The sequence below is a fragment of the Egretta garzetta genome, unplaced genomic scaffold (genome assembly GCF_000687185.1).
Source record: "Egretta garzetta isolate BGI_Z169 unplaced genomic scaffold, ASM68718v1 scaffold81, whole genome shotgun sequence".
In the NCBI taxonomy this organism is placed as follows: Eukaryota; Metazoa; Chordata; class Aves; order Pelecaniformes; family Ardeidae; genus Egretta; species Egretta garzetta.
In genome coordinates this window covers 1,589,908-1,613,399 of record NW_009258671.1, presented here as the reverse complement: position 1 = coordinate 1,613,399, position 23,492 = coordinate 1,589,908, and the positions used below count along the sequence as shown (strand labels likewise).

Genomic DNA, 23,492 nt, shown 5'->3' with positions numbered 1-23,492 from the left:
ATTTTCTGGTGAAACAATTTAAGAATAACTGCTTAGTTGTATCTTTCAACATTAAGTTCTGTAATAGAACAACAGTGAAACAGAGAAATAATACCCTAAGCAAACCGCATGTGCTCCCAAACTTTGAGATTATTCATGCATATTCTTCAAATGCAAATTAGTGCAATTTATACAAAGTATCTTGGTTATGAATGCACCACTGCAGAATGACTTTGCAGTGTTTGATACCCAACTTGAAAAATCAAATATGAGCTGTAATTTTGAAAATCAAAGAGAGTAAGACAGGTGGCCCTTGATTCTCAAAGAAATCAAAGGTCCACCCTGTGCAGCTCACACAGAGATGGTGAAAGAAGCTGTGAGTCGGTCTTCCTCCTTCTCAAATCATATGCCAGCTAAGGTCAGACACAGACTTCTACACACGCAGCTGGAGTGGTTCTTACAAACTACTCTGATGATTAAGGATGTTGTAGCACCCCATGACAGGGGAACTCCTTACTCTTATTTGCCACTTCAGAGTAGTTTATAGTCCACTTATCACTCTTGACAACTTCTAACTTATAATACAGCCTTAGTTTATGACTCTTTCAAAATTACTCGGAACAAAAAGAATTTCAGTGTTTCCCTTCCACTTTTTGTTTTAATCAGGGGAAATAATGCAAAAATTATTTCAGAGTTAAGGCAAACATCTTTTTACATTTAAAAAAATCCTTTGGGATTATGGGTAGGAAAAATTATACCGATTTTTGCAAAGGCAAATTCATCACCAAAACAAGTTAATATGCATCATCAGTTACAACTCTAGTGCATGTTCAATTAGATTCATATTGCTTTTTTCAAGCCTCCAGCCACACAAGTGCCAAAAGGGATATTCCATATTTATACAGATCTACAGCACAGTAAGTTGTTTCAGAACTCCCTGGGCCATGAAGGAAAGATGATTCTTTTCTGGTTTGTCAAGTGCCATGGAAAACTCAGAATTCAGATGTAAACTGTGCTTCTTTCTACCTAAAAGGGCTTTTGATGGAATGTCTGAATAAAACTGGCTAGATTTAGTTCCAAAAAACCCGCTTGCCCTATGAATAAATCATGGAATGTGTGACTTAAGGGAGAGTCTCGTATCTCATATGGCAGCAGAGGTACCCAGCACAAATGAACGGTTAAACTTAAATAAATGTGCTGTATATAATTGCCATTCAGCACAATTACAAGGAATTCATATATCTTGTAACCATTCTGCACCTACACTATACTGCAGTTAAGTAAAATACATACTCTCCATTAGAGGTCACAAAAGGTCTAAGTGTAGATATAGGATTTTTTTTTTTAAAACAAATACATTAAAGGTCACAGAGGACAAACCCATTTCTATCTGACATAACAAATACCTAAGGGAAGGTCCTCTGATAGCACTTCCATACATTTGCAAAATTCCTTGATTTTAAGAGCATAAAGCACAGATGTAAGAGTGAGAGAAGTTAACACCAACACAGTGCAACACCTGTACTGGTGGAAAGTGTATCACTGTTATGCCTCAACCCTCCTCAATCCCTTTACAAGCAAAAGTCCAAGTGACTGATTCCCAGTTCCTGGGACTGTACCAGCGCACAGAATCTCTTCTGTTGCTCCTCGGCTCGTATCTGTGTTGTGCTTACCCACGGCTGTCTTGAAACTTCCTCCTCTCCTCATTTCACCTAATCACATCTGCCTCATGACTCTTAACAATGACCTCTCCCGTGATCCTTGCTTCCTTTAGAACTGCCTCACACCGGGTTTTTACCTTTTTCCTCACCATTATTCCAGCTCTTTCCATTCTGCCTTACCTTCAACCTTAGCACAGGCACAGTAACAAGAGAATTACAAAGAAACACACCTGAGAGTCCTGAGTCACTTTTTTCCCTGATTCCTCCACTATTCAGATTCCTATTGCAATCCCAACATCACACCAAGCCAATGACAGAAATTGGTACAGCTATACCAAGACAGAGAAGCATTCTGCTAGTGTAAATTTGTATAGCTATACCCTCCTCTGTAGTTACAATTTTGTACCACAGATGTATAAAAACTATCTTTTGCCAGTATAACTATTCCATGTCATCATGCTTCCAGACGAAGCAAGCTACACCAACAGAAGTTGAATTTTGTGGTTATAACTACATTTACACTAGTGGTTTGTGTTAGCTCTGCTGTGTCAGGGAGATCCTATACATCATCACATCCTTTATTGACATAGCAATGCTGCCTGAAACACTGCAGTCAGAAGTACTGGCCATACAGTTGACTTCATGAGTGGATTTTATTTGCACAAATACAAAGAGAAAAGTTTTGACAGGTACTGTGGCACAAGAGGCTAGACAAAATGGATTAATGCCTCAATAAAATAATGTGGAAACCTGGTCTAGATAAAAAGTGAACTGCAAGAAACGGAGGTGTAGCTTTGCCACAGGCTGACAGACTGCCTTTTAGCCGTACCCCAGATTGTAACACACAATGCAGATCTCCTACTACACCTGTATGATTAAGATAAAATTAATATAGTCCTCTTTGGAGGACAACATGATATTAGTAACTGATTTACAGTGCTCTGAGCTCTATAAAGGAAAGACAAATAAAATTGCTACAACATTATTAACTCAACAGTTTTCCCCCTATTTTTGCTGGAATTACTATGTGGAGAATACAGCTTTGATGAGAATGCCACGACAAAAAACATAACGCAAAAGGCAATCTTTGTAAGAGACATGGTAATGAACTGGTCAAAGTAAAGTGACTTGCCTATGGTCCCACAATACATCAGAAGCACAGAAAGGGAAAAATCCTTCAGTCTCTTGAGAATTCCTCACCACTAGATAATTTTGCTTCCCCACATCAAGGTTCTCTGATGTACTATAAGCTCTAAATCCTAATGCAGTTCAATCAGACTTTTTTTTTTTAAAAAAGGACTCAGCTGAGCAGCATCTCTGAATGAGAAACTTAATCTGCAGTGACAAGAGAAAATTAAGTTTATTTTTTTACAAGGAACATATTCATCCAAAAGGTGTTTGCTTCTTACGATCCCAATCTGCATGAATATAACTCTACCCAGTGTATAATTAATAGCTTAAACTTCACTTTGAGTGAAAACCAATTCTTATTTAGATCTCAATTCTCAGAGAGGAGAATTAGTAAGGCAAAAAAATGTCATCTATAAGGTCACAGGCAAGCATGTGAGCATAAATGATAAGCATTTAGACTTTTCTATTCTATACCCCTACTCACAATGCTGGCTAAACTGCAAAGCAGTAAGGTAACTGTGCAAATTACACCATGGTAGAGTGTGGATGGAATTAAAAATTCACACAAAAAGATCCTTTAAAAAATCTGATGCCTTAAAAAAAATTAAAAGGCATGTGTAGAAATAAAGCTTATAAATATCCTTTGACTACATTCCTTTGCTGGGTCTGCATTACTGCAACCTCTTGCTAACAGACAGATCAATAAAAAAATAAAATAATTTAAAAAGAGAGCAATCCATATTCTTATATACAGTAGTGTGCTTTGTTTTATTAGGCATTTCAGGATGCTCTGAGCTTGTGGGTTTCTCTGAGGTTGTGGCCTGTAGCTCTAAAGGCAAAAAAGAATTGATTCATTGCTGACACATGAGAAGGGTTGGTTTTGGCCTTGCTGCTGGCATTGAGAGCTAGGAGTTATTTGACACAAGTTGCTTAATGCCCATTACATTTATTTTTATATAACACCTTTCATGAAGGGCATCATAAAGTCATTTTTAGGGGTACCCACTCTAAATCTAAGGAAAGATAGCAACTTTATGTAGTTAGTGATGTCCCTGCTCACTGCAGGAGGTTGGGCTAGATGACCTCTAGGTCTCCTCCAACCCAAACCATTCTATGATTCTATGATTCTAAACTGAGAGCAAGATTTAAAGGCAAATGTAGAAGGTTTGGGTGACGGGATGATAAAGCAAAGAATTTTGAGAAACAGCAGATGGCCGTCCAAGAAATAAAATATGATCATGAGCAGGATGAGTGTAAGGGAGCGGAAAGCACACCCACAGCTGGGAAACCCAGACAATGAGGGTCTATGGGTACATACAAAAATCAGAAACTGCCATGAACAGTGGTAAAAATTGATGACACAGAAGGGGGTTTTACTCTTCTCTTTCAAGGAGTCTCTGCCTTTCAGACAGGGTTCTGCCTCCAGATGCGCTTACACTGAACATCTGAAAAAGGAGCTGCAGCAAATCAACTGGGGAAGTAACTAATGTACACCTTACAATGACAGAAGAGACAGGGCCAGGGTGGCAATGAATTCTGATAGCTTCTACAGGCACCATAAGAAAAACTTGTGGGAAAAGGAAGCGTAGGAAGAGAAAGAAAACCTGCAGGTTGAGGCAAGGCCAGGATTTTTGATCACTAAAAAAAATAAACTTAAAGACCAGAAACCAAATGAGATTCCAAAACAGAATTTCACAGGTGGCTCTATTAGTTATACACTGATCTCTAGCCTATATGCAGCCTTTTGTGTTTTTTTTTCTAAATTTGGATATTTGAAATCTGATATTCTAGTTGTGAGTCAGATAGGGTGTGAACTCAAGGATATCTCCTTAAGAAGGGAATAATGGACGATGAAATCTTGTGGTGCTGAGTGTAATGGTCATTACCACACAAGTATTTTTTCCCTATCTCATTCAAAGCTAAATGGATTCCAGAAATCAAGTCTTTCAGGTGCTTCTACAGGAGGCAGGGTGAAGTGCTCATTAACACAGTCAATGTAATAGTAAATGAGGGCTTTTGACAGATCTTCACAATATTGTCTGGTTCACTAACCCACTCTGGTCCGAGAACAATTCATCATGTCACCATTTTGGCTTCACTCTAGTTTTTTCTGGATTACAGTAGAGTATTTATTCCCTTTGCTGTCTTGTAACTTGGGGAACTTCTACTGGAATTCATCCCCGAATGATTTTCAAATACTCTTGTGGGGAAGAACTCTGCACAAGTACATCAAATCACTCTGTTAGCAACATCAAGCGATTTGCACTAAAAGATAGCCCAAACACAGTAGAAATTTCACCTTGAGGCAACTCTTTAGGCCATGTTAAGCTACCCAAGGGGTCCTTACGGTCTGGGATTTCAAATTTCAGATACAGAACTCTGATGAGAAGGTAGAAGAAAGGGAGCTGAAAATACGGCATAGTACAAAATTACAAGCTGCTGAGGCCAGAAGTGCAGCTGAGTGCTTTCTGCGTCACCGTGAAGGAGCAAAGCAAAAAAGCTGAGAACATTATTGACCTTGTTTCACTGCTAATGAGACGTGCAGAGATTCTGCAAGTGCAGGAATTTAAACAGTCCACTATTGATGCGCTCTTCCCAACAGTGAAAATAAAACTGTTTAGAACATACGGTACACTGTTCTGAAACGCACTGAGCTCGCCCTCAATACAATGGCTCATTCTTTCCATTTTCTTTAGCAATTAGTTTGAAATGAGAAGAGAGACTTGAAAATAATTAAAAAAAAAAGCCCTGGCCTCCTTATGTAATTAACAGATCTACGTACGACCTGATTCTCTGCTCTGCGATTCCAGCACTGCAACGCTTCGCACACTGCTCTGCTGCACCAGCTCCTGCTTTATGCAAGTTTGAACAAGAGTTGGCTCAGAAATGTCGAAGCGTCCATCTTTAGTAGCAAAGCATAATTCACTGTAAACATATGAACATTTGACCTATGCACGTGTGTAAGAGTAGAAGTGTCGAAGCTGGCTACAGAGCACAGCCAATTTACAGTGTGACACTTGTTCTCACAATCGCATTACTTTCATTAATCAAGCTGACTTGCTTTGGGCTACTTCAGATAATCTTTACACTATACTGCAAATATGACTGCTTCTACAATTTTCCCTTTCAATTAGAGGCATATACTGTATTATCTAACACATTTTACGTCTCTAACAGACGAGCTGTGATTCCTGCAGCACCAGCTTAACATGGTACCACAGAGAACTGCCAGCTTCTCCCCTTCTGCTGAAAGTCACTGTCCCTACAGCACAGCTGACAACAAGAGCCTGCACTTTAGCTGCTTCAACACAAAATCTGCTCACTTCTGCTGACAGCTGAATGTAAGCTGCCAGAAGGCAAGAAACAACTAGCTGAGTCCAGTAGTGCTTTCAACCACCACAAGAGTTTATTTGAATGAATGTGAATCAGAGAATTTACTTCCTTACTTGTAGGCTATGCACATTCAGAGAGACCTGTTTGTATGTATAATGTGTTTTTCTTCAATTTGCAGTTGACACCAAAGTGCTGACTGTTTGCTTTGCTACTGTTGCAACTGGGTATGAACAAAAATCACCTGCTATGCAGCTGTATAATACCATTTCTCCTCTGGTGATTTCGCCCTTTGAGGATATGCATACCCTCTCATGCTTATAAGATTCCTATGAGATACTGGAAGTAGCAGCATCCTTGTATTACAGATGAGAAAGACCAGAAGGACAATGGAGTGAAACAAATTATTCAAGGCTGCACAAAGCTTATATAAAGGAACCAGGATTTGAATCCTTGCACTACAGTGCATCATCATCTCTGTAGAACATCAGTACTGTGTGTTCTGGGAGTTTCAGAAACTATACATTAAGTGTTTGGAACATAACACTCTAACTCTCTGTATGCTACTGTTTACATAGCATGTAAGCAGAGTGCATTAAATGCACAGCTTACAATACATACTCAATACCGTCTCTTAATGAGATACTTACTTTTGTAAGAATTCATCAGACCCGCAAACACTTAGAAAGCATTCCTCCTGGACTGGGCATCGATTTGTGCAATGGAGGATCTCTGCAACTAAGTCATGAGTAATACAGCCAGCTGTAAATAAGGATAGCAAGAAAAATTAATGGTAGCTTGCTAGAGAATTCCAGGCTACACACTTGAGTAAAGAAAATAAGAATTTCTGTGTAATTCCTAACTACTGCTGCAGACTAGCTCCATCAAGAGGAATTAGATCAAGCCACACCTGACTTTTTTTTTTTTTTTTTAAACTTGGCTTCAAATGCTCTACGAGAAGTCACAGAATCTATGTCCATTTAGAGGAAATTAGCAATTTGTTAGGTAGCTGGAATGAAGAGCTGAGCAACTTTCCCAAGCAGAAAGGAAGAGACAAATGGAATTTATTTTTTTCATTTTCCTGATGAATATCTTGATACATTTCCCATGTGCGGACATGGCCTTATATAAAAGTTGACTCTATTGCTGCTCATGACACAATAAGGCTCCAGAATTTTACTTATTGTTTCTGCAATGCACACCTTTTTAGCCATAACCAACAAGTAAATGGATGGTCATATGCATTTTATATAAATATTACAGATTAAATATATTAGTGTTATGTAAAGTGACATTATAATGCATGTAAATTAAGAAGTGGTATGTCAGTTCATACAATCTGCTGTTCAGAAATACTCTAGGATTTTGAGAATTTTCTCCCATGCTACTTCAGCTTTTTAAGCCATTTTCTGACCCTGCCAACATGCCTCTTCTCTGTCCATTCTAGGACAACTGATAAAAAAAAAGGAAAAGAATAGCTGCATAATCTGGCAGTCAAACTGCAAACATGTCTGATAAGTTTGGTTTTACAGGCATGCAGGGCATACTCTACCAGCACTGATGCTTCAAGTCTGAGACATTTCTCTTCAGTGGAAAAAATAGCTGACTCTCCAGTGAAAAGTTTTTATATAAGGTACTGAGAAGGTTTTACAATGCAAAATGATATGGACTTCCTCCATAACCCTCAGGCAATCTCATTGTCTGTAACTGATAACAGAAAAGCCAAAGCAGATTTTCCTTTCAGTTTTTCGTTGATGGTATTTCTTTATTGCTTCAAAATTAGCGCCCATTAAGAGCTCTTACTACAAGTTTCAAGTGAACTTTTTGATACAAAAACTGAAAACTACCTACAGTTAAATACAAATCCCCAGAAACTAAACACTTGTGTGTTGACTAATTTACACTGCTCCAGGTTCAGACAACTGGTTCAAACTGAGCCTAACCAACCAGTTTCATTGGGTTTAATGGTGTTCTGAAGTGCCCAGAGCCGCCAATTCATACTGGCAAATCTGGTCCAGAGTTGCTACGCTATTATTTTAGAACAATCCTACAAATGCAAAAGTGTTTTTGCAGGGAAGTTTAAGGGAATGTGATACTGAAAAAAACTTCAGAGGACAGCTGATCATTTTTAGGGGTGGGGGCTGCAACAAAAACAAAGCTGAAATAAAAAAAGAGTTGATTACTATAGATAGCTTGGGTTTTGGTTTGGTTTGGTTTTCCCCAGGGAAAACCAAACATATAAATGGATTCAAAAGTTCCTCCTGAAAATTTTAATTTTCTTTGCAAAGCCATTTTTCTTTTGCTCAGAAAGCCACTTTGATTAAACATTTTCTACCAGTCGTACTAGTTGTACACCTAGCCCTTTGACAAATCACTATTTTAAGCAACTCCTCATAGCTGTTTTGAAGTGTAAAATGCAGTGCTTATTTGCACCAGAAAAGGCAGAATGGTAAAGAATCTTGAATTAAAATTGTAATGTGCACTTTTTCAGGTCACCCATAGCAAAAAAAACCTGAAACTTGACAATATCATTCATTTGCACTCCACAGATCCCTTTTCCTTTCTTTGCTCTGCGAAAGTTGCTGCATGAGTGAACAATTCTTTATGTTCTTTGTGTTAGACTGGGCAAAAAGTGTACTTTCTCCCTGCTTCCCCTCTTTGAATGTATGTTATTTTTTACTTAGCCTGTAAGCGAGTTTAGGATGGGGACTGTTTCTTATATCCCCTTCAGTTTTAGCTGGCCTTCTTAAAGCATTTTTGTAAATAAAGTTATGCAGACCAGAAATCAAACAGGCTGTAAGGTAAACAATGCTATATGATAAAATATTTGTCAGTAGTTCAGACTTCTGCATTACAGGGAACCCCTGCCTAGCTGACAGAAGTGCTGGAAATTACCTTCTGGTAATTATCTTCTGGTCCAAGTGTCCAGAGATCTTTGTACCTTCATTTCATGGAATCCACAAAATACTGATTCAAGACGATTCAACCTACTACTTTGCCAGGCTTTCCAATAAATATGTAGATGCTCCCGATACAACTAACCAAACATGTATGAATAAATGCGGAAGTCTTGGCTACTGTATTTATGAAGATATATTTTTTAATATATGTTGACTGAAATTCTGTAGAGCTTTGGCTTTCCAGCTTTCAACCCATCAAACAAACCAATACTCAGTCTGTTACAGCCACATAAATTCCTTGACAACTGAAGAAAAGATTCACAAAAAAAGTCTATCACTTAATGAAGCAGAATTCTATCACTTAATGAAGCAGCACAGGATGAGAGAGGGGAAAATTTTATTTTAAATGTATTTCATTATTGCTTATGTGTCTTAAGAGGTAAAAATTACCAGAGTTGGAATCAAATATTCTTCCATTCACCACAGATGCAGGATGCGCTGGAGCAGTGGCAGCTTCCCATAATCACCCATGACAGAATAATTCAGGTTGGGAAGGATTTCAGTAGCTCCATCTACATCCAGCCTCCTCCCCAAAGGAGGGTCAGCACTGAATTCAGATCAGCTTGTTCAGGGTTTTGTCCTGGAAGATCTTAATGACCTCCAAGGACGGAGACTTCACAACCTCCTCTGTGGGCAAACTGTTCCAATTCTTAATTATTCTCCTTTTTCCTTATACCCAGTTGGAATTTCTCCTTTTTCACTTATGACCCACATGTACTTTGCCTGACCTGTACATAACCTTAGGTGCAGAGGAGTCTTAGTGACTCTGCAGACTCTTAAGTCTTGGCTTCAGAAACAGAGTCAAGGCTGTGAAAAGTTCCACAACTATATGGGGATTACCCCTACACTTTAAATTAGGCACAAACTTAAATTCCTTCTGAATCAAAGTCTGAATGTTGGTCCATTTTAAGACGGCCAGAATTGGTTCCAATTGTGACTAAAGAAAGCAGAGATCCACACATTAGCAAAGTTTAATATTTAATGTGATTTTAATTTTACAGCAAATATGCTGAACATGTTTGACAAAGTATGCACTCACGTAAGCCTTGCTCTCCAACTGTCTTTCCAGATAACAAATGCATTTTATTATTATCTCCATGGAATTGAATTGTGGAAGGATACGGACACCTCAATCACTTACCATGTTGTGTAAGAAGCAGAGGATGTGGTGAAGAGTCTGTCCAAACACTGATTCTGAGCTTTGATTCACCAAGGATATGATCTGGGAACCTTGTTGCGACACTCCAGATTTTCCCAGTGTTTGTCTTCAAGTCAAAAGCAGGATAGGCATTTCTTAATCTGAAAAGAACATGTGATTAAATTATGTCTACATATGTATGCATTTCAGCTCTCTTATAAGAACAAAGCAAAAATTCTGCAAGGTATCTATAATAATAATACATAGAGACCTGTTAGGAATAAAATTTTATGCAAACAGAGGGGAAAATGGTAGCAACTCAAGCTTTGTTTTCATGCATTAGTGAGATAACTACATATCAGACAGCACACATATAACTATATCTTTTACTTAATAGGAAAACCATCAGTAAAATATTCATAAACGTCACAGAGTCATGGCTGAGCTTGACCTCAGTGAAGCCAAAAGCAGTTTAGACACAGACTTCAGTGTACACTCAGTACAGTAGAAACGAGGGTGCCATAATATGTGCTTAAATAACATAGTTTTAACATAAAACTAATAGGAGCATGTGCACAGACAGCTGCAACTAGGACAGCTGGTCAAGATGAACACAGGAACATGCTTTCCATGCAAAATCTTAAAAAGTCCCTATTTTCACAGTGCTCTCGAATCCAATCTGATATCCTTGTTACTAAAACCCTGGGTATTTATGTAAATGTCTGTAGAGAGCAATAACTGTTACAGTCATTGAGTCCCTGTGATATACCATTACCTATGAAATATATTGCCCCTCCTCCTTTCAATTACCAAAGACTTGCAGAAACTAATTCCTCCTGAGGTACCATTTCCTAATGAACACTGGTCACAGGTATTACGTCTGTCAGCTGAGATTAAACTTGCTTTTTAAGCAAATACACTTTGCAGCTGCAGGTAAGGGTACATATTGTACCAGCTGAAGCTTTACATTTCACTAATTGGCCTGAATATTTTAGCAGCTAAACTCAAATATCCTGTACTAAGCATACTGCATTCTTTTTTGTTTGTTAGTTCAAGAAGCATTTTTGTAGCTTCTGAGCTGGCAGCGCTTTACAGTGTATTTTGAGCCATAGTTCTCTCACATAAATTTCTTCATTACTATGTTACCTCCCGCCTCAGGGCTGCCACCCAAGTCTCTTAAACAACAGTATGAACTACTCTTTTATGCCATGTATTTCTATAGCATGAGAAGGAAAAAAATCTAGGTTTCCAAAATTAATAATCCAATGAAGCAGCCCATTTCTTATAATGAAAAGCCAGGGGGCATGAAGTTTCAGTGGGGTAGGAGAAAATGAGGCTTGACAATACCTCCAGTACAAGATAGATTTATACTTATAGTAAAAAAAACATTATACTACAGAGGCTGCTTTGGTGACCTATGTAGTTGATGTCAGTATATTTTCTTTCTGAGCAAGGTACACATAAAGCTTTCCCCTATCACCAAATCCACTCTTGTGACCTGTTTCTGTAAGAAGTCCAAGGACTGAGTAAGACTGGAAACTTCACTATCCTTTCTCCAGCATCAAATTAATGGGCTATGTAGACAGACGGGACACGAATCACTTCCTCAACTTACTGGCAGCCATTTCAAAGCTAAGAAAACCTCATCGCCTATATTTTAGGATAATGTCGGGATAGAAATTTGCTGTTTATGATTTTCAGATGAAAATGCATTCAGTTCCAGAAAGTGTTGCTCATTTATGGCCATCTATTGATTTCAAGTGATAAGGGGCTTCTGGCCTGAGCCAGTGGGCAAAACAGGCCCACTGCAAAATTTGAAAGGTTAGGTCTTCCAAGGCACAACTGAAGTACCACAGAAGCATTACATGAAGAAAATCTTGTGCTACTTGTCTTCTGTGCCGCAACAACTCAGCATATGCAGAAAGTACTACCATTTCTAGGGGTTTGCTATTTCACAGCATTTCATTATGCTATGTATTTCTCTGTGATGCAGAGCACATCCTTGAAGTCAGTAGGAGGTAGAGGAACTCTGCATTTTGAAGCACTGAACTCTGAGACTATCAGCTTGGCATCTTCTGGTATCAAACTTGCTTTAAGATGTACTCTGAAGCCACCCGTGGATGAACATTCTCTATAGCTATGGCCATAATTGTAAAAGTAACCTGATACAGGGACTTTGAAAACTGCTTTACAGTTGTATACAATGAAATGTTTCAATTATAGATTGCTACCTGTACAAATATTACCTAGAGAAAAACATGATGGGTTTCTATTTGAGCTACATGCTGGAGGTGCAAGTCTGCATGACATAGAGTTTGAATTATACGTCTTACCTCTGATGTATAAAACTGCCAGTTACCGAGATTCATTGGGGACTAGAAGGATTCCCATTTGGCAAGACTGAATATGTTAGTTATTTGCAAATTGATGACATTTTTGGTCTTTTGTTTGCTATGACATTTAGTCCTAAGAATGTTTTCCCATTTATTTGATAAAAAAAAAGCAAAGGTTGCTCTTATTTTCTTTTTAAGAGTATTTGCTAGTGATGTACATTAAACAAGTTACTGCACAACAGGAATGGCTTAATTCTATTAATCCTTTTAGCCCTGTAAATAAACTCATTTATTCACAAAAAAAAAAAAAAAATCAATAGAAAGCTTTTCCTATAATTAGAGTGCAAAGTTAAATGTAGAATGTTTGGACATTAAAAAAATCTGAATATCTGAGAGGAAAGCCTGTTGTGGAATGTGCCTTCATGCATCTGATGTCAGTAGAATTGGGTTGGGGTTCAGACTGATGAACTGTGGAAAAAAGAAAACTGAGATGCATATGAATGAATAGGTTTTGAAGCTGAACATCTACTCTGTATGAATATATAATATATTCACTTTTAATTTTAGGGCAACATCAAACTGGATTTTTTTTTTTTTTTCTTTTAAGAGAAGCAGGCTTGGCTGACCTTGAATACAGTAAATTCATTAAAGTCTAATTAAAAAAAAAAAAAGCAGCATTCCATTTTCCAACTACTTTTCTGGGGGAAAAAGCATGCATTTGTGCTAACAACTTGATAGTCTGATCAGTGAATATCTACAAGGGAAAACAAATCTGCACAGATGGTCTAAAAACTTGTATTTCTTAGTGCTCTTGGATTTCAACACAATTTCTTTTTCCAAAGAAGATTAAGAAAGTAAAAAAAAGTTCTATTCCACTAAGCCACGCTACTAACTGTAATGGTAAACAAAAATTAGGAGTAGTTTTTGTCGCTTGCTAAGTCTCACTTTTCCTCATGACAGTACACAGTCATTCTGTTCTCAGTCACTCAGTTTCTCCAATTCTTTTTTCCTGCTCCAAGCTACACAGGCATTAATATTGTCCAAGACAATGGCAGAAAATGGATCTTAAGTTTCACGCACTATAAACCGTCAACGCTAAAGAGTTAAATGTACTTGTCGCTGATAAAGGGGACAGCTAAGGGAGAAAATATTTTGGGAATCAACATTCCTTTGTGGATTTTAATCTTTAAACCAAAATTAGGAATGTTTCCATATTTAAGTAGATATGGGACTTATGGCACTGTTCAGGAATGCAGGGATAACCAAACCAATTAATATAAATGAGTCAAATGTCATAGTTGGCTGAATAATTTTTTTTTTCATTACTTACTCCTCCACTGCATTGCAAAAAGCAACTGTGTTTTCATTACTTCCTTGATTTGCTTCAACCAGCTGGATAGACCAACCTGTAGCCTAAAAATAACAAAATGACACCAGAAGAAACAGAGCTCAGTTATTTAGATAACAGAAGCAGAAGGAGCATAAGGCTAACCTTGCATTTGTTTCCACAAGAACTAACTTTCATACCTTATCATCTCTCCCCTGACTTGATGGAGCTCCAAATAAGCACAAATAACCCCATTTTGACTGCACTCTAAATGCTTTCAGAGAAAAAACACAAACTCACAAAACATCAGCTGCCCTGGGTTTAACAATTATTTTTTTCCCCCTCTGTGCAGAATACAAGGAATTCCAGACAAAGCTTTCAAAATTCACTTAGTGTCAGAGCACAGATAACTCTAAATGAAGAAGATACATGCTTAGTTTACAAAAGGGAGAAGTGACAAAATGAAGCTTATGCTGCAGTGATTTTTAATCCTTATTTTCTCTTTGTGCCTTGGAAGGAAGTTCAGGATCCCTTCAAATTCAAACCTGTCAAGTAAGTCCCTAAGACAGATAACAGGAAGCTGGTATATTCTGTTGAACATGAAAAATCCCCAGATACTTCCTCTAAACTTGGAGAAGACGGGTCTGAGCCACTATTTTGGGTCAAAGCACCCCCTTGTCTGTTTGCCACAGTACCCTTCAGTCAGAACATGACCTCCAGGAAAGAGCTTAATACTATTATATCTGCAAGCCCATTCTACAGCTGTACATAGAGACACGTACAAGGCTTAGCTGAGACACCAACTTTTAAACCACTTCAGAAAGAGAAGCAATTAATGACTTGTCACAGAAGAGGAAACTGAGATATAGCAAAAGGTGTATTTTATCATTTTAATAATAATTTAAATACAAGTATGTAAAATTATAAAAATTTAAATTTAAATTTAAAATAAATAAGAAACCCAATTTAGGATTTTTTTTCTGGACAAAGTGCAACATGCATGAAAAGATGCAGGCTGGGAAAGTTTAGTTACAGTTTAAAAGATGGGATGACTGTAAAAGATGAAAGATCTGTTGGGAACTGGCTAGTGGGGAGATCACAATGGCAGCACTGAAAGCATAGAAGTTACGAACATTTTATAGATAACCATCAGTCTTGGGTCTCATTGTACATAGTATTTTCATTAACTAAAATAGCACAAGCATTAGGAGAGTGCTTATGAATTTAAAGATAATAAGGGGCATCATCAATTGAGGGAAAAATTAAAATGTCTGGTAGGAAAAATAATGGATAACCCTGAAGCTTGCAATAAGAGAGAGAGAGAAATTAAATTTGGCTATACAAATTAGTAGCCCATCATCCTGATTCTAAAGACTGCTGAAAAAGCTCCTTCAAAAGTCACTGAACACATAGCACTGGATCATAGAATCATAGAATCATAGAATGTTTTGGGTTGGAAGGGACCACTAGAGGTCATCGAGTCCAACCCCCCTGCAGTCAGCAGGGACACCGCCAACTGGATCATTTTTTTCCACCTTGGTTAGACACCTACCTTACAATTTACCGCAGCAGACAGTAATAAGAACTTCCGGTGGAGGTTCACTATTTAGAAATGATGAACAATTTGGTAACAGTAATGGCCTCCCAAAATTATGCAGTCATAAACCCCCCCGCCCCATAACACAAACAAAAAAAACAACAACCAAAAAAACCCATTTCTGATCATACATCAGGGTAGGCAGTTTTACAAAAAGATATATTGACAAGGCCCTAGGAAGCTTGCATCTGGGATGTTGTGTATCCCTACATTCCAAATGGAGGAATTCAAGCTGGAACAAGCTCAGAGAGACATCGCTGTGTTTGTGGGTGAGCTCCGCAGCACAGCTCACAGAGCACAGCAGCCAGATAAAGCTACAGCAGTCATTGAAGCAGGGGTGCAAAGGGAGCCCAGAACCTGCACTGCAGGCTATACAGGGATGGTGGTGACATGCCACATGGCACAATCTTCATCATGGGGGGCAGAGACTGCCCCTGTGGATAACAGAGATGTCGACACACACAGAGCTCCACAGTAAGGATGCTACAGCCCAGGTCTCTGGCTGCAGGACTTGTCTGGTGCCTCTGGTGTCCTGCAGCTGGGGAAAGCAGTGGCCTCGCTGGTGGGAGCTGTGCTCTGGCTGCGCTGCCAAGCTGCTGGTGAAGAAGCTGTAGGAGAAGGTGAGCAGCCAGGAGGAACAGAAGATTGACAGGGACTCTACAGAGCTAAGGACCACCCAAGCCCTGTGCTGCAAAGTAGGGACAACTTAAGACTACACTACAGGAGCAGTGGATGGAGACTCCCACAGGAGGGAAGGCTGGAAACCTGCTGCTTCCAGCAACACAAAAAGGCTTCTTTTCCACCTGCAGTTCTGCCATTACAGAGCAAGTACAGTGCCATGGAAAAAGAGAGACAGTAGATAAATGAAAGGCTAAGAAAACTAGGCCACAGATAAGAACAGGTGAGGCTGGGATACAAGACTGAATGGGACTGAAGATATTAAAAGAGCAAAACCGCATTTGGGAACTGAGGAACGAAGAACAGAGAGGAATTAAGCAAGGAGAGGGCCAAGACTGGGAAAGGACAATTGGCTACGAGTACATGTGTATGGATCCTCAAGTTCATGGCTTAAAGAAGAATGTGATTAAATAATTACTAAAGGATGGCAAAAAAGAGCTTGACAGACAACGCTGGAATCCAAACCCTCTCTTGCAGGAGACAGAAGTAACACAGGAGCCCTCTGCCTCTCTGCACCTTTGCTGGCAGCATTTCTGAGTGAATCCTAATGGCAAACATGCATCCTGTGTAGATTAGGCTAGTAACAGCCTACACAGAAGAAATTAATATACCATTGCTAATTAACTCAAATTAGTTCTGGTGGCAGAGGTGTACGTAGCAGATATATAGTTCCAAGTCCATTGGTGAATCACGTGAATGAGAGACCTAGTTTTGTCATTTCTGTTTTCAGGTGTCCAGAAACTTTAATTTCTTTCCATTGCATACAAAGGTAAGATATTAAATACATGATCACACTTTATTTTTCTATAGGACTCCAGTCTCCACTCATTGCAAATATCTCAAAGCGTGCAGTGAATGAGACAGAGAATTGCATACGGAGAGAACTGATGACAACAGGAATAAAGTAACAGAGCGCATCCCTGGACAACTGGAATCTATCTTTTCCCATGCACAGATTTCTCACATTATGCTAATCAAGTCACCTGAACCATCCTTCCCAAATATGAACACTAACTGTGTATTTCTCATTTCTGAAGCACCCAAACCAAAATAATGAAGTTTGGTCTGATGATTGGCCTTGGGTGAAGAAGTGAGCCTTGCTTGTTATTCTGAAAACACTAGATCCTAAATATCATAGATGGAGCAGCCAAATCTATTGGATACTTTTTAGGTTGTATTTCAGTTTTCTTTCTAATGTGGAGAAAATAAAACCTTTTTTTACGGGGACTTTATGAAGACAGTTTCTTCAGTATTTTTGAACATCTGACTCTGTGATGACAAGGCCAGATAAAATGAATGTTTCCTCTATTACACTAGGCATATTTTGATTAGCATGCATTAAATAAAGCCTAGGGCCATACAACTGCATCCAAGAGCTAAGGATCAGAATGACAACATAATTTCATCAATGTGAATATTTCATCTTGCATACCTCTGACATCTCAATGCTAATCTTCACATTGCAGCTTCCTTTCCATTTCACTCTGTCTGCAGTCCTAGTGTTTGTCTCCTACTACTCAGACGCATTGTCTACTCATCCTGGACTTCACCAAACCTATCTGTGCTCGCTCTCTTTCTTTTGCTGTGGTGCTCCACTTTTCCAACCATTCTGACAGTCTTACGCAGCATTAGCCCTGTCACCCCATAGCCCTTCTTATCTTTTTCAAACCTGCCAGCCCAGTAGCAATGAGTTACTTTTTCACAGGCTTTTTTTACCCTTTCCCCCCCTCAACATTCTTTCATTGTTATTTTCCCTTTCTTACCACCTCAAGGTTCAGTTGCCAGCCCCTTAGCCTTGGCTCTCTTTCTATCCTGACATGGCTGTTTCTCCCTGAAGGAATTCCTGTGACCACACTGATTTTTCTGGTACAAATCAATTCCCTCCTCTCTTCCATTTCTTCCTCTTCTAGCTAAACAGCTCGAATACTTTCCTGACTTAATCAAATCCTCCCACACATTTGATTGTAGTTGCCCTTGACTCACTCATCTCTTCTCTTCCCTCCCCTATAATTCTCTCCTCCTCTGTCACAGAAGCGTTTGTGCCTGTTCTTATATGCCTGCTTCCTCTAGCACCTCTTCTTCCCATACCACAATTTAATTTCCTCCTGCTCGTTTGTATATCACTATTTTCTACTTTTCTCATGAGAAGGCTTGGTCTTTTCATCGTGATGTCAGCATGCTCTTGTTTTCTTATCATAAGTAAAAAGCAACAACAACCTCTTGTCCCTCCACCTATTCATACCCTCCTCTCTTGTATTCATCACTGAACTTCCAAAATGTGGTGCCCAGGATTAGTCTTAAGAGTTCCTATCCTCAAATATATTCCGCTCTCCCCCTCCTCCATCTGTCTGGGTCTGCATATGTTTACTTCTATAGTTCTCCCTATTCACAGACATAGAAACAAGTCAGTGAAGTGTCTCTTCCCCTTTGCTTTATGATACTGTGATCACTCGGAATTAAAAGCAGAAGGTGAACCTAAACTGTCTTTTAATATTCATGGTGCAGAGGTATCCTGTAGGCTATTTCAGGATTCCTATAATGATTCAGAATGCTAACAAGGACTAGAGGAAAGGGAGGATTTATCATGTTCTTTTTCCTTCTCTACGTCAGAATTTTGAAAGAAGGAAAACGAGGAGACATATAACATCAGAGAGAGCCATGGGAGTCCCATAAGACATCATTATTAAAAACAGCAAAGTCACAAATGGAGCTATGAACACCTGATGGAAGGAGAAAAAAAAAAAAAAGTATTTGTTTCAAAAAGACAGCTAAAGACAGAGTAATAATAAAGACGTCACAGTAATAAGTCTCACAGTTGCTTTTGGCCAGCTGAATCATAAGACACATGACAAAAACTCTCTACAGGAGCAAAAGCTTTTGCTTCCCCCAAGGTGTAAATGTTTTCTGTTTCATCAGGTCTTTAAATCAAGTGTTTGTAATCCATGTTGCATCAGTGTGAGTGAATACACAAAGTGAAGGTCACAAACAAGAATAAAGAACTTTAAGCACTGTTAATATGAGAAAATTTAAATACCTCTCTGTCATGCCCAGAGCTGCTGGGCCAGGTAGGTCCTATGCCGAAACTTCTGGAAGTGTTGGTTAAACAAGCTTCTCCATTTCCACTTTCACCTCTCACTTCTTGCCCAAATGCATAGTTGTCTAAGAAAACAGGACAATGAGCACCTACATTGTCAAAGCCTATCTGAAAACTCAGATTAGTATTGCCTCTTTCCACATTTGAATCAAACACATTTGTGACTGGAGTTATACTATTCCCTCCATGGATTTCTCTCTCTTGACTGTAGGGGTAGGGATCCACCAGAGAGAAGTTTCTGTAACCGGGTAGTAAAGAAGATCTAAAGCCAACCGTTGGTGACACTGTGCCTTGTTGCCATTGAGAGATAGGATTTCCAGAGTAAAGTTCACCATAAGCAACTAAAGGCTGACCACAAAACTGCTGGTCAGGCACATTTAGACCAAAGACATCTGATGGGAAAAAAATTTCTTCGTGATGATGTGAATGTGATGAACCATAAAAAAAAAATTCATTGCTGACTTCATCAGCTATTCGATCGAATCCTAGACGAACCTCTCCAGCAGAACCAGAATGGTACACTGGGTAAGATGCTTGGTCCCCAGCCTGTCCTTCATGAAATGCATTGTGTGAGAAAGGCACCATCCCAAAGTACGCCATGGCTGATTCTTCTCTTCAGTCTTATTAATCCTCAGGGAAGTCTTACAATAATTCCAAGGTCAAGATGGTAATGTTCAGAACTGGAGCTACATAGCCACTGAAAGCAAGCACAGAATAAAAGTTAAACCCCAAATATCTAATATAATGAAAGCAGTATACTTCTTTAGCCTTTTTTTGCTTTAGAGCTTTCTCCACAGGGTGGAAATATTTTCTTAATCTGGAGCTTGAATATTCTTTTGCCTGCTCCTTATTTCCAGACATATTTATTATACTATTACTATTAGTATTACCCCAGACTCGTAAATAATAGCAACAGGATGACTGAAACAACAGATCTGAATACTAATTCTGACAAATATTAAAGAAAATCTCTGTATTATTTCCATTATTTTACATCTGCATAGCCCACTTAATGCAGAATCTAAAACAAGCAGGTAGGAAAGCTTTCTATCAATGGTCACTTTAACAGCAGTTTCATTCACATCTTCCTCTTTTTTTGTGCCTCAAATTTCTTCATATTCTACCACTTTTTATCTTAGTGTAATCAGGTAAAGAAAAGTTAAGTCAAAGTGCAAGAAGACATGGATGTCCAATTAATATTCAAAACGCTATACCCCAAAACCTGAGATATGGCATATATAAAGGAAAACAAATATAAATAAATAAATTTCAGCCTTTTTTGTTTCTTTGTTTTTCAAAACAGATGAAATTTCAAAGTCTGAGGTTCCAACTCTTTTTTGTAAATTAACAGGCAAGGGCATGAACTTCTGCAGAAGCTCACCATCATTCATGCTGTTACTAGCAAACTTCCTAATATGATTTTGGCATGTACCAAATAGCCCTATGGTTTAGATGGGCTGCATGTACTGGAGACTGCTGTCAGTTGGCATGATGGTATCTTTTTTTAGGAAGAGAGCTTAGTTCTAAAATCAAAATCTGTTCTGGGCCACTTGCCCTCAAGGCCTTGGCCTGTTTCATTTACTAATACAGATGTACCCTAAAAACACAAATGATACGGAATAGCAATACCACATAAAGAACATAGTTCTGCCGGGTACTTTATCACATAAAAAAATAGAAATATTTGATTTAATATTCCAAGAAAAAATGTATTCCCTAGCAAGGAAAAAAAACCACAAAACCTTACCAAGATGAAAAGTGTGCTCAGAAATTGCTAAAGTTTAGCTCCACAAATAGCTTTTCCAATACGTCCCCAAGATCTAGAATGTATTAGCTTAGATAATAGCACCTTGCAATGAAAATCCATATTACAACAGAAGGTATTAATCACAACTTTATTTATTTTTGTTTTATTTGAAATCAAACTCTAGGTGACATAGGCTCCTGTCACCCACAGTGAGGAATGAGAAGAGAAATGAAAAGTTAAATAGGCTGAAATGAAATCTCCAAGTTGGAGGCTGAGCTATTCTTTCAAGCACTCAACTTAGTGATTCCATGTGTTGTATGCTTTGGTTTGCTTTAACTGTGCTGGGAAAAAAAAAAAAAAAAAGCATTTATGAAGTACCCTAAGCCAGATAACCAAAACGATGCATACCACTTTGAACAGTGATCTGAGCATGAACTTCAGTTACAGTCTCTGCACCTTTCTTTCAGAGTGAATCCTGAAGTTCACTATGTTTTTAGATCGACACACTTTTTTTGCAAAAAAAACCCTAATAAGCATAGTAATAAGATTTTTTTTTGAGTTGTCCTCATTTACAACATCCTCTGTTTCTCATTTCTACAGCAGGTGAATAAAAGAAGAACAAGAAAGAAAAGGATATATCCATTAAATCAGGAAAGATAACTTCCCCCCCCCCCCTTCCTGAAAATTGGAATGTTTCAGGAAAAATAAAAGGTAAAAGAAGGTTATCTCCCTCCAGACCCACCTTCCTTAATAAAGTTTGGCTACCTGGAAGACTATAAGAGAGGCACAGAAAACACAATACCTTTTATACCCTTTCAACTGCTTCTAAAATACTTTCTTTACATTTCAAACAAATTCTGTTTATAATGAGATGTAAATGCGTAAAAGCTAACTCTGCTTATTCACCAGTAAGGCTTTTATGTGTAACATCCCACATTTCTCCAACAGACAAATATTCACACGTACAGAGCGCCCACCTCCATCTATCTGTATATGAATGCTTACATCCTGCTGTTCTCTTCTGAACGCTACTCTCCATACTGTCCAGGGGAAATACTGCTTTCCTAGTGGTCTTTAAAAGCAGGCAATTTAAGCCATAGTGCCAAAAGCCGGTCTGTACATTCTGCTCCCCTGGGCAGGGAAGGCCACGTGAGTACCAAGAAGTCTGCACGATGCAGCGGGCTCTCTCTCCCAGCCCAGACCACGGCAGAGGGAGAGCCTGGCAGGGAGCAGAGACTTATACAGCACTGGAACACCATGCCTCTTTTACATAGACCTGCATTTAAAACTAACCATTTAGGCTGGAAGCTCAGCACGTCATGCTGTAAATCTCAGTGGTTTAAGTATTACCTGCTAGTTCAGCTAGGCTCTGTATTTTGGCCAACTCCTGATCCTTTTCAAAGCAGCATACAAAAGTTCAGGAAAGGATTTGGCTCTTTGCCAGCCACTATTGTGCAAAGTGCATTGATAACAGTGAATTTTCAAAAAATCACCAGTGAGGCAAAATTTATAATGCATTTTATTAAAAAAGGTATGGTTTTAGTTTCATTTTTTTTGCCTTGTGGTTTCTGAATTCACATTTTGGAGGGTTTGGCTTTGTTCCTCCTGCAGCTATGAAGCCCTTCTTTTCCTTTTAAATGACAGCTGTGTTTTCACATAATCATGTGGTTCTTGGTTTTAAGGGAGAATCCCAACAGATACTGTAAAATATTCACTACAAATCAAGAGATTTGACAGCATCACCCAATACTCACAACATTGTAGCTGCCGTCCAAGCACACGAAAATACTTTCTGTACTTCAGCATGCACGTGCATTCTAATATAAAAGCTTGGTGCACTGTGGGCTCAATTTCCCCTTTTTACCGGAACCGAGGAAGAGACGATTGGGCCACTTGCTAAGCAGTACGAATATTCGTTGCAACCTCTTACCTGTGACACACAATTTGTTAGAAGAATATACAGCCTCCTATGTCTTCCTGTTCACAGGCACATTCAGATGACCTACATGCCTTCAGTATCAAGAGGGTGTAACTTTTTCAGCAGAAGCTTTCCTTCCTGTTTAACCGGTTTACTACGGTAATGATCCTTTCCCACGTCGTCCTTCAGGGAAATTTCAAACAGCAGTAACAATAAAAATGTAACACCTTATCTGTTCTCTTTCTCAATTGGGGAACCCAACCTTTTTTTTTTTTTTTTTTTTTTTAACATGGTGGTAGATGATTTCACACTTTCAGTACAAGTATCAAACATGCTTAAAATAACAAGACACCTTCTCCAAAGGAAAGACTTGCCTCTTAGAAAGACTTCTGCACAAGAACAGGATTCAGAAATTTTACTCTACTCCATTTTTGTGCAGTTTCCATCTATCTGCGCTGGTGGTGCATGCTCTGAAAGGAGCTCCTAGCTCTGCTCACAGGAGAAGGGGATGGTACAAATCTTGCATGGCAGAGAGGCCCTCTGGCTTTGGCTCCTCAGTGTGCAGAGCTGGGACATTCTAATGGGGGAAGAGCCTCCCT

General features: G+C 38.8%; 1 protein-coding gene across 1 annotated transcript in view; it reads right to left on the bottom strand.

The window, feature by feature from the left end:
• Positions 1-19,828, bottom strand: part of PIK3C2G (phosphatidylinositol-4-phosphate 3-kinase catalytic subunit type 2 gamma) — a 199,628-nt gene extending 179,800 nt beyond the window's left edge. Inside the window, exons 1-4 of the mRNA XM_009648693.1 lie at positions 19,169-19,828; positions 13,863-13,945; positions 10,203-10,360; positions 6,752-6,863 (exon numbers count right to left, since the gene is read on the bottom strand). Coding sequence (XP_009646988.1) covers positions 6,752-6,863; positions 10,203-10,360; positions 13,863-13,945; positions 19,169-19,828 — 1,013 coding nt within the window. The remainder of the gene's footprint in view (positions 1-6,751; positions 6,864-10,202; positions 10,361-13,862; positions 13,946-19,168) is intronic.
• Positions 19,829-23,492: the final 3,664 nt, after the last annotated feature.